This window comes from Homarus americanus, unplaced genomic scaffold (assembly GCF_018991925.1).
Source record: "Homarus americanus isolate GMGI-L3 unplaced genomic scaffold, GMGI_Hamer_2.0 scaffold30535, whole genome shotgun sequence".
In the NCBI taxonomy this organism is placed as follows: Eukaryota; Metazoa; Arthropoda; class Malacostraca; order Decapoda; family Nephropidae; genus Homarus; species Homarus americanus.
The window spans coordinates 791562-806240 of record NW_024732440.1 but is presented as its reverse complement, the minus strand read 5'-3'; the positions used below and the strand labels follow the sequence as shown (position 1 = coordinate 806240).

Below are 14679 nucleotides of genomic sequence, written 5' to 3'. Positions count from 1 at the left end.
TTTGTATTACATGTACGATACGTATTTCAAATATACAAAAAAAAGTGTTATATGTGAGATTGTAAACCATTGGGCCTCTTACACACGAGGGTTTTTTTCTTGACACTTAGAAATTAATGGAACTCTCAGTGCTTTAAATTTGTTGATAATGTCTGTGGCAATGGAGGACTTCATCTTTTTGTACACCAGTCCCGAGTATATTTTGTCGCACCGCAAAATAATAAACGCTGGTGTGAATCAAATTATTTTACTAACTCTTTGAGCTTATCATTATACCTGTGAGGAAGACGAAAAAAAATAAACTTCATGATTTATAATGAATTACTTCGAGGCATATTATTGTTTACCATCACCACATGTCTGAGAACTCACACACCAACAGTGCTTTTAAGTTATGATTTTACTGTAGATCACAAACTTAATCAAGAAAGTTAGTTAGTTAAATATTGTGAAAACGTACTCATAGATTTCACACCTTAAAAATATAACAACATCACAATAAAGAGGATAATTTATATAAGTCAGTACATGTTTAACTAAATAATATATTAACTAAAAGACTGACTCCTACAACAGCCGTTCTTGCACTAACACCTACAATCTTAGGTAACCTTGTGTCGTCTGCCCTAATTACACGACTTATATATATTATCTACACAAATAAAAGGGTAAGCTAGTTCCCTTTGGACTTGAGGATTATTCTTCTATAACCAAAGACAAAGTTACTTATACATGGATAGTATTTATGACTAACTTTGATCTGTTAAGACGTTGTAAAGACTCAACCTCACTACCGGGAGAGACTGGTATTTTAATTTGAGTTAATAGATCGAGTGCATGTACTTAACCTAACCTAACCTAACCTAACCTCGACTAGTATTTGGTGTCACGAAGTCACAAAAAATTGGTAAACTTAATTTAATCTTGAGTTAATAGATCAAGTGCATGTACCTAACCTAACCTAACCTAACCTAACACAACACAACTCAGATTAAATTAAGTTTACCAATTTTTTGTGACATTATGACACCAAATAATAATCGAGAAGTGATTCACAGCCCGATTTACGCTTGTACGACCATCATTTGACTTCATTGCGGCTACATTTGGGTAATTACGGTACATGCATGCATCTATTAACTCAGATTAAATTAAGTTTACCAATTTTTTGTGACATTATGACACCAAATAATAATCGAGAAGTGATTCACAGCCCGATTTACGCTTGTACGACCATCATTTGACTTCATTGCGGCTACATTTGGGTAATTAGTCGGACCGTCTTGGGGGAACACAAATAAGTATAAAAATTACAAAATTGAAGTAGACCACATGAACCTAATAACCCTAACCTACCCAAGGCTACCCATGGTTTGTTAGGTGTGGCTGGTTCGTGTGTTCTGAGTCATCGATGATTTTTACACTAGTTATTGCTCCATCACCAGATTCGTGGTGTATGTATTAAAACAGACAAATTTAGCTCTACATATATTATACAAAAAAGTACTAAGGAAAATTATTTTTTTTAAGTTTCACACACAAGTTAACTACATTACAGGTATTACTATTTTTTCCTGTAGGGGAGAAGTGTTTTGTTACCTTGTGAATGATCCAATTATGATTATTTGAACAAGTGTAATTAATTATGATTACACACTAAAATCACCCCATGTCAGCAGTACAGTACTGGAGTGTAGTTTATTCTGGAACACTGATTAAGACCTCTGAATATATATATGATCAAAAGTTATAGATTCATTTGATACATTGTTTTCAGAAATGCACTGATTGCATATGTGACAAAGCTTCAGTATGCTGAAAGTGGGATGTGGAGTGGTGGCAGCATGTCTGAGGGGAGCCAGGTCCAGAGTCCAGTGGAGTCCCCAGAGCTATGCACCAGTCTTCTCATTGGTGAGTCATGGGAGAGTGTTGTGGCATGCTCACAGGTATAGTACTGTGCACCATCAGTCAGGATTATAAGAACAACAAACTTCTTTGAACTTGGAAAAACCTTTCAGTTTTATGTATTGCAGTACAGTATAGGTCAGGGGTTTGCTTCATAAAAACTGAATGACACCTTTTGTAAGTCTAAGACATCAGTTAAGCAGCATAAATTATTTTATCACCAGTGACTCATAAGTAATGATGACTGGCTCTGTAAGTTGCAAATTAAAAAAAAAAAAGGAATTTGTGCTAATTTTTTCCCTAAGCTTAATCAATCTCCAAATTAACCCTCTGGCACTCTTAGCCATGGTCAGAAATCTCACCCCCTCTTGGTCTTTTGATGCAAATAGCGTCATTTACAATGTCACCACCTTGCAGTCTTTCGGTAGTAACAAGAACGGTTTTTCCATTTTAGTAAACATCGGGTAGAGCAATCCAGACCCAATATTGCACTTCACCATTAGAGATGCATTACTGGTCATGCTCCCCCACCCAAAACTTCTTGGACAACACCCCCCCCTCCCTTTGATATTCCTGGATCTGCCCCTGGGTGCTCTCAGTGTGAGATACAGCTGAGCGGGAGTGGTGCACCATCATGGGAGTCTTTAGCATTGCCTCAAAAGACCATAAGAGGTTTAACCCATAATTAACATAAGCTCAAAAGGAGTTTCAACTACTGTAACCTTTTGCACATGTATTTTAGGAACATAGGAACACCCCATTTTAAATAACTCTTTACACATCTAGTCTTGCATTCATGTTTTCCTCTGGATGCACCTTCCTGTCTGCACCAAAATTCTTTATATATTGTTAATAAATTTGCAAATACTGTACAGTATTTCAGTATTTATTTACCACTTCTTTTTCTCCTGAGATACCAGAGCTCAAGTCACACAATGCTTTATATGTTCCTCCCTTTTTTACCCCACCCTGACACAAATCTAGAGCATTGTGTACAGTGAACAAACATAAGAAATATACAAGTAGAATGTCATGATGGTCAAAAGATGTTACAAATGGCTGGTGATGTTTGAGAAGAGTATATGGGTTTCCATGTTGTAAATGCATGAAACAATGTGATTATAGAGGAATTTAGACAAAAACAGTTAACATAATGTATAAGAGATGTGTACTCTACTTATAGCTAAACAGCATGCACTTTTAGGGTGAAGTCTTACATCTATCTGTTGCCACCGCCACAACCACCACCAGCAACTGGAGACCACTAGAAAATCAAGACGAAGAAGTTTCTTCCTCGTCTGTCATTAAAGCGAAAGATGTTCCAGTACTTTTACAGGCAGCAACCAATGGAGGATCCCTCTCTTCCGCATTCCAGGTAGAGTCAGTTATATAGCACTCTTATATAGCTTTCTTTTTGACAGATTCTATAATGCATGTCTGTTTTGTAAAAGAAGTAATATCTCATCTTTACTCATATCAGTATATTTCATTTCAGTATCATCAATCCATGCTTCAGGCAGTAATTTTTTCCTGGTCAGAATATTAACACTGTTAACACTTTTGTAGCACAATAGCCAAACATTTGCCTTGCAAACAAAGGGTCTTGAGTTTGATTCCTGGATGAAGTGGTGGACAAAGTTCCCTCCACGTACATTAGCTTAGATATTCAGCATTAAATGTGTACGGTATACAATATAGTACCAAGTACACTTGCCAGAGGTGAAAGAACTCTTGGATGGATTATTATTCTGCCAAGAGGGTGAAGTTAACTCACCCTCTTACCTTCTCAACCATTTTAAACATCCCATACACTTCATTATCTCTCACCATTTCCATTTTGTTAATCTTCAGATGCAGCCTTCACATAACTCATTTCTACAGCTTGAGTTTTAGGACATTCTGATTCATTTAAACTCTTTGTTTCACTGCCATACTGTACATCAAGGCAGAAAGGACTGTACAGTACTATCCATTTGTTTCCTGTTTACAGTACATCCAAGTTTACATTGCTTTCTTTAATGATACTTCCCAGCTCTCCATTTATCCTCCTTAAATGTTTTGATTTGTCCCTGATTTAATATTCCTTTATCTCATTATTTATTAAAATCTTACCCAATTATTGTATACAAATTAATTAACTTCCTTTACTATTTCAATCTTCACCACAATTGTACTTTTTAGTTGTACAGTTCTTAATTTTTAGAGGTTATTTTTAATTGTACTGTAATTCCCATATAAATTTACATCATACAGTATACAGGTACTGTACAGTAAATATACAGGTACAGGATATAAATAAATGAAGAAGTGTAATGCTTCCTAAAAGTATTAAAGGCTCAAAGGTCATGTTTGAATATTTATTTAAAAATTGTGTGAATGAAATGTGAAGTATTGTATTGATTAATAATTTGTAAATTTCTTCGGCAGGGTCTTCAAACACTCTCTGACTGGGTCTCAAACAAGAAGATAGATTTTAAGAAAGATGTAGAAAATGAGGAACAATTCACAAAGTATGTACCGTATGCTAGATTAAACACAGTAGAACCTCAGTATTTTGCACACCCTAAGAAGTTGAAAGTGGGTGAAATTCTGATTATTGTGAAATATTCCCGGGCTAAAATACAAAAAGTACAACTAACTACGATGTTCCACAGAAAACAGAAGAGTAGCGATGAATTATACAGAACAAACAAATTTTTATAAAGTGAACAGGTACAGGTATTAGGGCACCTGTACGTGTTGATCACCCAAGTCAATGATGTCTCAAGTTACTGGAACAATAGAAAATGTGCAGCTCTTTGGTGATAAGAGGGAGAGAGACATGTAACAATTGGCAAGCTTGGGACTTCCTCACCCACCAAGCCAATGCTTGTAATCAAGTTTTAACTGTTTTAATTTGTACTGCATCTCTTTCTTTACTGATATTTGTCAGGTTCATCTGTGACTTGTTGAAATCTTGTCAGAATTTCAGAAAATTTTAGAATTTCTCAAATATTTGCAAAAATTACTCATAATGGACTGCTTTCAAGTTTGTTTCAAATTGTAAGCTCATAAAGTGCAAAATACTAAGAGTTTACTTTAATTAAATAATTTTCACAAGTACTGTAGTGTTTTCTGAATGTTTGTTTGTTTTCTACATGTTTTCTTATCTGTAGGACCAGGTGACTCATACACATCATCCTTCATGCACCAGAATCTACAAATTGCCAATGCAAGTTTCTCCACCAAGGCATTTTAGTATGTTCTCCCTTACACCACTTTCCACCTCCCATCTGTCTTTTATCATGTTGTAGAGTTGTCTTGTTCTGGCACTGGTAACCCTCAGTTGTGTGGGTTTAGTGCTTGTATCCTCTGTTATGAGTGCAGATTCAGTTCTTATTATGATTCCTTGTGTACAATTCAAAGTGACATTTCTCTCACCACTCGGAATCAGATTTGATTTTGTACGAGCATTTCTGTGTCTATAAAGAGCTGTCATTCTGGGAGATTTTGCTCTTATAGTATCCAGTCAGTCATGTGGCAGGACAGTATATTGTAAATCATATATCCTCTCTGGAGATGGGCAAATGTTCAGTGCCACAAACTTTAATTCCTTGAGAAAAAAAAAGAAGTACAGTACAGGGTAATATTGTTCAATATTAACCCCTTCATTATGGGGAAACTTTTTAATATTTTATTTGACTAACGCCAGACGATTTTATTCAGCACAGAGGGGATCCCGTACACAAGTGGATAAAGAACAATTTCTTCTTTTCAGATTGATAGACTTGATCGACCGGGGAACAATAAGAAGCAGCCCAGTGTCTTTATTAATGGCTCTCAAGAGCTTAATGAAACTCGGGGTGGAGAGCAACAGTCATGTGGTTCAGGTTTGTTGACTTAATTTAGTCAGTCCACTGTTATAAATTCTATCTATCCATTTTGTATCCAAGTATCCATCTCTCGGTACATGTATTAACTTAATCTCATCCATTCTATTATATCCTCATACTGTGCAAATTAAACATCTGTTCATACTCGCTCATCTGTCAGGCATATGCTCGCTCACTACCACTTCAACCAGCTAATTATACTTTAATCTTATTGTGCCTCTTTCTGCTATAACTAACTCACTGCCTTGTAAATTGTCACTCTCTAGTTTAATCCAGTGAAATGATTTTGAGCTTGGTTGTCATAAAAAAAGAAGTTGGATTCCGCAAAATTTTGGGTGCCTTGATATATGCTGTGAGAATCCAAGGCACTGTGCTCTGGTAAATGATGTGCTTCATGTTTATTTTCCCAAGATAGATTTCTTGGGAAGAGGATGTACCGGTTGTAGCAATAAAGGTATTGATCCTTTTTCATCAGTTTTTATACTATTACATTTGCTTTTATTTAAGAGGTGTAATACAAAAGGACATGGAGTGATTCAGCTAATAAGTGTCAGTAAGGGAGCTCATTAAACATGAACAAGTTGTTACCAAATACTAGTTGAGGTGTCATATCCAAGATAGCAGTAGACTATGGCACTCAATACCTTCCTTCCAGACTGTCGTGGTACTTTTGCTGTGTGAGGATCTCTTGCTAATTACTAATTGACTTAAATAAGATGGACTTCTAAAATGTAAAATGATTTGCCAAACTTGCCATAGTCAACCGAACTGGACGAAACACTCCGAACGTAAGGACAACTTTGCATGGAAATGTCAGACCAAAGACTGTCATAAACACAAATTCACAGCTTCCATAAGGAGTGGATCTCTTTTTATTCCTTATTCAGACATGGGGCCATGTAATACATCTGTGGAGTGACCACATCGGTGAAATGAGCCGTCTTGTAAACATTTCCGAGAAAACAATGATTGAATATTAAATTTTATCAAGACATGTGCATGAGGCATTTTTGATTAAACAAATCTAATCCAACTTAACATTCCTGGGATTTTCATGAAAATAGAGAAATCTTGTTTTTCTCATAAACTGAAGCATCACTGGGGATGAGCTACACAAAGATCAAACCAGCAACTTGCTACACGGAAAGAGTCCAAGTAAATTCTGCCTATTTTACAAGCAGTGGTGTGGCTGGGTTCCAACATTCAGTGACAAGTGGAGGAGCATTCTTTTGTATTTTGGGTCATACTACTGTACTTTAATAACCCTGTTGTACATTCTTTGTGTTGTGGTGGTTAAACTTCAGGTTAGATAAGATGACCAGCTTCTATAGTCTGATCTGACGTAGGAAGAGGGAGGGACACCAGGCTACTTGGTCATATCTTAATCCTTCATTTATAGTCTACAGAATCTCATGAGTGATCTGGTGAAATCTAAAACCAGCCAAGTAATGGAAGGAGGTCATGTGTCACAATTCTGTATGTCAGAGACAAACAATCACTTGCACATGCCCTCTGCTAAAATTCCCCAGTAGTAATGGGAGTATTGTATTTATTTGCTTGCCTAAAATTTTGATAACATCTATAAGTATAGCATCAAACATGTACCTGTATATATAATTGAACATTTCCAACATCTTTTACCAGAAGTACATTAAAGTACATATTAATGATTTGTGCTTCTATTTATAATAAATGTATTGTGCTTCAGCTTTTGTCTGCTACACTTAGTTACTTCACTATGAGGACGTCACTTTTAATATTTTATTTGGCTAATGCCAGATGATTTTATTCAGCTCAGAGGGGATCCTGTACACTAGGGATTAATGGGGTTCAATTAATAATTTGAGCATTGATGAAATTACTTCCAATTAATCATGATGAGGTAATAATTTCAAGATCACTGTTGTGTTATATATTTGTTCATAAATGACTGTTTTTACACATCACTTAACACTGCTTTCCTGGACTGGCTTTGCTTGTCTGATTGATTTTTTAGGCGAGAAGTTAATTGCTCTTTTTAATTTTACTCACAAACAGAACTGTGTCAGTCAGATCTATTTGCACTCAAAATAGGAGAAGCATATCATAGATTACCATAAACAGTGCAGTGTGGTTGCCTGATCTAATTTTACAATTGTCTCAGCAATGCATCTTACTCAAGTTGTTACATTACTTTTTAATTCAACACATTATCATAAATAAAATTTCTTTTGAAAAGTTTCAAAGTCAGTTGGGCTTTTATACCAAGTCACTGATAAAACAAATATACAGTATTACTCATGCAGTCATGCCAAATATGAGTCCAATACATTACTCTCAGAGGTCCTTCATGCCAGTTTTGCCCATTAACTTTGCTAACTGCACATATCCAAGTTAGATACAGTACGAAGTTTTGATGCTAATAAGCCTTTCATTGTGTTTATGATTAGGTGAGTAGGGAAGATATATTTATACACCTTTAGCTATGAAGGTGATTTAAAAAAGTAATCATGAAACCCAGGCTCAGGATCTTGGGGAATACCATATATAAATTGAGCATGAAAACTCTAATATAATGAATGAATTTATTGTATGTCCTTCCCCCTTCCTTAGTAAGATTAGACCATAGAAGTTGGTAGAGCATTGGAATATTTATTACTGTATATACGGTATTACTATTAAGTTTGGTTCATTATTCTTCTTTTTTTTTTAATAAAACTGAATTTAGTAGAAGTATGAGGTGAAGGATAACAAGAATTATACCATATCTTCTCCTCCACAGTCAATTGAGAACCAGCTGCTGTGGAACATTCGGAAAGTTTCCTTCTCAATGCTGGTGTCCATAATGGTTTTTCAAGTACAGCATCAAAATACAGAGTTACAAAAAAAGGTAAATGAAGATGGTTAATTACCTTACTGAATGTTTGATTTTGCTAATGTAGTTATTTCTTAAATATCAAGTGATATCCCTTCTTTGAGGGTAAAAAGAAATAATTCATGTATCCACTGTAAATGTATAAAGGGTTTTGGCAGGGTCTTCTTTTTCTATATCTAGTGTTATGACCTGACACCCTACAGCTTGTGTATTACACTCACCACGCCCTGAACAAAGGATACTTTTACTATTTACATTACTTTATAAGTACTGTATTGTGGGAAAATTATTGAAGTATTTATTAATTTTAGTGATGTTTACGGTGTTGATTTTGTTACTGTAAAACTTTTAAAATGTCTTTATTTTTATTGTAGGTGCTAAAAGAGTCACTAGAAGCTATACAGAGGAGATGGGTTGAAATCAGAGCAGCACCAGAAATTGAGGCATTTTATAACCATCAAGACTTATATACATCTGAGTTTCTTGGACACGTGGATGATCGAACAATTGAGCTGGCCAGTGAAATGAACTACGTGGAGCTAAGCAAGATATTCTGTGTTCTGGGGACAATCAAGCGGCGTGCCACTCCAGTCATAAGAGCTCTGGCATTCCACATGGCAAAACAGGTTGAAAAATTAACTCCAAAACAACTTTGTAACGTTTTGTTTGCAATGAACACCTTAAATTTTCCCGATCCGGTTTTATTAGAAAAGGTGGCACAGGATCTTGTTCCTCAGGTTACTGACATTGATAAGCCAAAATTAGTGGGTTCTCTTCTCTTCTGTATGGGTCAGATGAGATGGAGACACACTAGTCTATTGGAAGTTTTGTCAGAGTGGATTGAGAAGAACATGCAGGTATGCCCCATGATCACCTTGACTGCCATAATAAATACTCTATCTACTGTATCATATATGCCATCTAACTCTGACTCTTTGTTTAATGTTCTTGTTCCCAAACTTATTCCCTCGGCATTTGTTAAGAAGACAGCGTGGTTAGATGTTGTATGGTCATTGTGTGTGTTAGATAGAGCAACAGAGGAACACATTTCTTCTGTTTTGGAGCCATCATTCGTGTCAAATATTCCGAGTGCAGATCAACACTTGCGGATGGGCATCAAACTAAAGCTTCTCAACATTAATGCTGTGGCAAAGTTAAAGATGGCCTCTTATAATGGCTCCTACCTTGACCTGGCAAATTTCAAAGATGTAATTATTACCAAGGGAAGAGATGACCTTAAGCTGTCTAAGCACATTCAAATTATGCTTCACAACTTCCTTCCTCCACCGAGATATATCCGAGAAAACATTCAAACTACCATGGGAATCTGCGTGAATGCTGAGCTGTTAACCGATAAAAAGGGAAAGCCTTTACCAATCCAAGATTATAGTAAGAGTTTTGGGGAATATGACAATTGTAAGCCACTACCAGAAGGGGCTGTGAAATTAGCTTTGTTTGTATGGGGTTATAGAGACTACACTATTGGCTCCCAAGAACTTATTGGAATTAATAAATTAGCTATGCAATTATTAGAGAAACAAGACTATAAGGTCGTCAATATTCCCTTCTATGAATACAACGTGAAGGCGAAGACGCTGAAAAATGTACAGTATCTTGAAACTAAAATCAAAGAGGCTGTTGAATCATGAAACTTGAATTAGTGAAGCCATTTATTTTTTCGTGTATATAAAAGTTGATATGTTGTAATTATTCTGGGAATAAAATACAATGAACTTTTTAATAAAATTGTGAAATAATGGTTGCGTTCTTTGTTGAATTTTGTCACTGAAGTTTTGTTTATATTTTTCATTTCAGTTTAATTATACATAACTAAGAACTAATACAAAATTACTCGACTGAGTAAAACCGTCTGTTGTTAGCCAAATAAAGTATTAAACATGGCGTCCAAGTAGTGAGGTGGTTAAGATATTCTATTACATCCTAATACAGTACATTAAGATTTTATGGATTGATGAAATATCTTATGGTAAATATTTTGAGAGGGCATGGGCATGATGGTGAAGCAAGAGAGTAAAACAATACAGGCACTGAATACTGTACAGCCTTTACCTACTATATTCCATATGCTGTAAGCAAAACAGGAGCTGATCCCTTGAATGTTGACATATGACAGTTAGTGGGTTACCTGACTGCTTTGACAGGATGCTTGTATACACCAAAGGTTGTTCCATTATTGACAAGCATGCCAGACAGAATGTTTACTGAACTGTTGAGTAAGTCGAAGCTAGTGTACAAGATGAGAAGCCAGTTTTTCACTCCATCTGTATTCACAGGCATAGCAAAGACTTACTGTACAGTACCTGGTATTGTAGAATTGTTAGACATGGTAGGAGGAACTTTCTGAAGCAATAACAAGTTATTAGAGAGGATAGGTGATGTGAGGACTGGAAGAAGACAGGGCTGTGTTTGGGGACAATGGTTTATAATAGTTTATGGGTGGAATTGTGGCAAATAATCGAGGTAGAAGAGTGAGATTGGTAAATGATGGAAGAATTTTCAAAGTGGAGATATTTCCATTACTGTACAAATGACATTGAATTATTGGAGCAGACTGGAAGAGAAAAATAACTGGGTGAATGTGGAAAAGAAAGAAGCTGGTAACTAAATGCTAACTAGAATAAGGTAGAGCTGGTCAACAGTGTGAGGTATATACAGATGGTGAGAAAATGGAAAATGAACATTTCAAATATTGTAGGAACATTCAAAGTTAGGATATAAGAACAGACACTGAGACACAAGAAAGAATAATGACACGTAAACAAGCTGCTGGAGCTACGAAGATACTGTAATCATATACAGTACAGTAAGACGATGATCTTATCTAAATTGTGGCAAAATTTATTACTGGGCCTAAGACATTAAAACCTTGTTTGGTTTATGGTAACTAAATATGGGTAAATAATAGAAGAGTTCAAGCTGTAGAAACAATTAAGGATGACTTTTGGAGATAATGTGGATAGAGAGATATATCAGAGGTAGGTCTGCACTGTATTTTGAACTATGATTAATAATTTAACCCTCTCGTGGTCTTTTGATGCAAATTGCATCTCTTAGCACTCCTGTGCTAGCACAACCCCTCCTGCTCAGCCATATCTTAGACAAAGAGCACTCCTCCCATAAGCAGAAACACGGGAACAGTGGACCAGTCACATCAAACACCAGTTCGCAGGCTGGCAGATGCATCTCTAAGGGGGCAATTTGGGACTGGATCTCTGTACACATTGTTCATTAAAATGGAAAAACTGTTCCTCTTACCAATACAACCTGTGTCAAAAGATTGCAACAGGGTGAGATTTCTGACCATGGCCAGGAGTACCAGAGGGTTAATATAGACTTTCTTGCATGTAAAATGGTATCTTCAGGTTCAACATTTTGCAGGAAGACGGGCAACATGCATCTCTTGACTAGCAAAACTGAGAACATTGTGTCAAAAGAGAATATGGAGAATCCAAGTTAACCCTATATAGTACTGTGAATAATTTTAATTAATTTTCATAAGTGATTATTCCTTCACAACATTCTGGGTAACATGAGGACTAAATCTGATAAAATTCACGTCTTAGGCATAAAATTGGATAATCCCAAATAATGATACGGTAGCAGGAAATGCACAAGCCAGAGGATGTCTGATACACAAGTGTGGGCGAAGGATGTCTTAAAGGAGGAAGCACTGAGATGGTTCAAATAATACAGACGACGTGGGTGAATTTGAGTGTACAGTACTGCACATGATTAGGTAAATGGAAGAAGATTGATAGACTAAAAAGTGAGGTGAGTGAAGGTGTGGCGTAGTAGTGTTCTGAGATGTTGAAGGATAAAATGGCTAAATGAGTACCAATGTGGACATCCCTCTCAAAATGTGTAGTGGGAGGTTGATGAGCAGCCATTTGGGCACCGACGTTCTGGCATCTTAATAAGCAAATAATTGTTTATTATGAGAAACATGGCAGACACAAAGCACAGCAGGTGTGAGTAACGTGAAAACAGAGGTACTGTACTATAACTTTTGTAGACAACAGATTAAGTACTGTACACAGATAGAACTTAACTAAAGCTTTTGGTCCCTCATTAAGATCTTCAATATATTTCTTATAATTAATTTTTCAAGACTGAGATTTATTCACAAAATGTAGTAGATATTTCCACTGGAGTGGTTTAAGGGTCATTGTTGTCAAGAGGAGTTTAAACACCCCTGCCCCCCCCCCTCCCTCCCCCCCTATTCCGTGGGTCTGCCGAGGAGAATGAGTCACCTGGCGAGAGTGAAGGCAACAACAACTGGTTCTGGATTCTTAAATATATACAGTACAGAACATGAAATTTTCTCAATACTGTCACTGGAGATGTACGAAGGTCTCTATCTGACTCACTCAAGGTATAGCCTGAGGATATTGTCTAAAATGATACAGTATACTGTAATTTAACTGAGACTACCACAATGAGCAGCTGTCAGGTGACTTTGTTGTAAACGTCGCCGTTGAGGAACAAATTGGCCCCAACCCAACCAAACCAATCATTAGGTTTCTGATACATTTTGGTTGGATTCTAACTAACGTGGGGAAGTTAGATTAGGGTCTATTAGTTAGGAATAGACCCTAAATCTATCCCAAGAAACATAATATCAACGTCAATTTAACACCGAAATAAAGTTGTGAGACAGTTAGGTAGTGGTTAGGACTGGGTTCCATTTGACCAGTCCAAAAGTGAGTGTTGAGGAGCGCCTTCCCCCTGAGGCGGCTGGTGCCCACGTTATACCGCCGTGATTACTGCTCCACTCGTTGCTTATCACTGCCATGCTCCCTCACGATTTAATGGTTATTGGTTCGTCGGTAGAACATATTCGTGTCCCCAATGCTCATTAAAGTACATAGAGCTGATTACACCTATCTGGACGGCCCCTATAAATGGCTATTGTTGTGGTGCGCTAATCTTTTTTTTTTCATTTAAAGGTGACATGACAAAGTGGTCCACGAGCATCGATTCTGACCTCACAGGTACTTTGAGTGGTGCCAGGGGATTCTCCATCTTATTATTTTCATACATCAAGGCCACTCTCGTTCACTGCCTCCTCCGGCCTGGTATACTGGGCAGTATCAGTTGATGGGACGAGGTCTTATGTCCAGAATAAATTCTTTTTATTTTTGTTAAAAATGACTCGTTATTTGCATAATAAAGGGCTAACGGAGACGGCGGTACGTGACTTGTACATTTTATTATCAGCGAGGATGTACGCTGTCTGGCAAGGTAAACTTTAATTATAAAAGAAATGTTCCCCCGCCACACACACACTGGGGACGTCATCACCTAAACAAAAATAAATCCAAAGTTTCACCAGAATACCTTCATCACTACAACTCTGAAAAAAGGCTTAATGCAACGCAGGATGACATAGAGAGTCAATATGTACAGTCCTTATTAGACATGCTGGCGAGGGATCCCTGAGCTACACCTACACTAGGGAGTATTTGACTATACCTACAAGTAAGTGTTGTGAGATAGAGAGAGAAGGGGAGATAACAGCATATCATGTACTCGGGCTCATCTTCCTGTGCTGTACTCTGATTCCTCATTACCTGTTTATTACTCAGCATAAGCAATTATTTCAAGTCTTAGAGCTTCGTACGGTGACTATTCCTTGTAAGTGAAGATGTAAGACATTAAGACTGTACCTAACTGGTTGGCTTCAGCTGCAACACAAAATTAACGTAAATAAGATTATTTACGGTACATTAATTTTGTCACTTCACAGGAGCTAAATGAGGTGGAGTCTAGTTGTGGTTCCCAAGTTATATTTGAACAGTTTTATGCTTTACTTCCAGTTAACCGATTAAGTGTAGTCTTACAGTTTCAGTTACGTACAATGTTCGTACGAGTCTGAAAACGTGAACCTCAGAGTGAATCCTTGTCGTTGCACAAAAGGATTTTTAAGTGTCGTACATAAGTCAACACATTAACGTACTTCAGGAGTCAGACAGACCTAAGCAACTGTGTCGTGGGTCAACAGAGTAACACTGAGGCAGACAGATGAGA

At 36.8% G+C, this 14679-nt stretch overlaps 1 protein-coding gene across 1 annotated transcript; it reads left to right on the top strand.

Annotated features, from left to right (window-relative positions):
- Nucleotides 1–579: 579 nt before the first annotated feature.
- Nucleotides 580–10390, top strand: LOC121868733 (FAST kinase domain-containing protein 4-like). The gene is made up of 7 exons (XM_042369601.1): nucleotides 580–668; nucleotides 1778–1911; nucleotides 3110–3280; nucleotides 4333–4415; nucleotides 5663–5774; nucleotides 8539–8646; nucleotides 9006–10390. Exons 2-7 carry the CDS (start codon nucleotides 1813–1815, stop codon nucleotides 10278–10280), a joined length of 1848 nt encoding a protein of 615 aa, XP_042225535.1. The 5' UTR covers nucleotides 580–668; nucleotides 1778–1812; the 3' UTR covers nucleotides 10281–10390.
- The last annotated feature ends 4289 nt before the right edge of the window (nucleotides 10391–14679 follow it).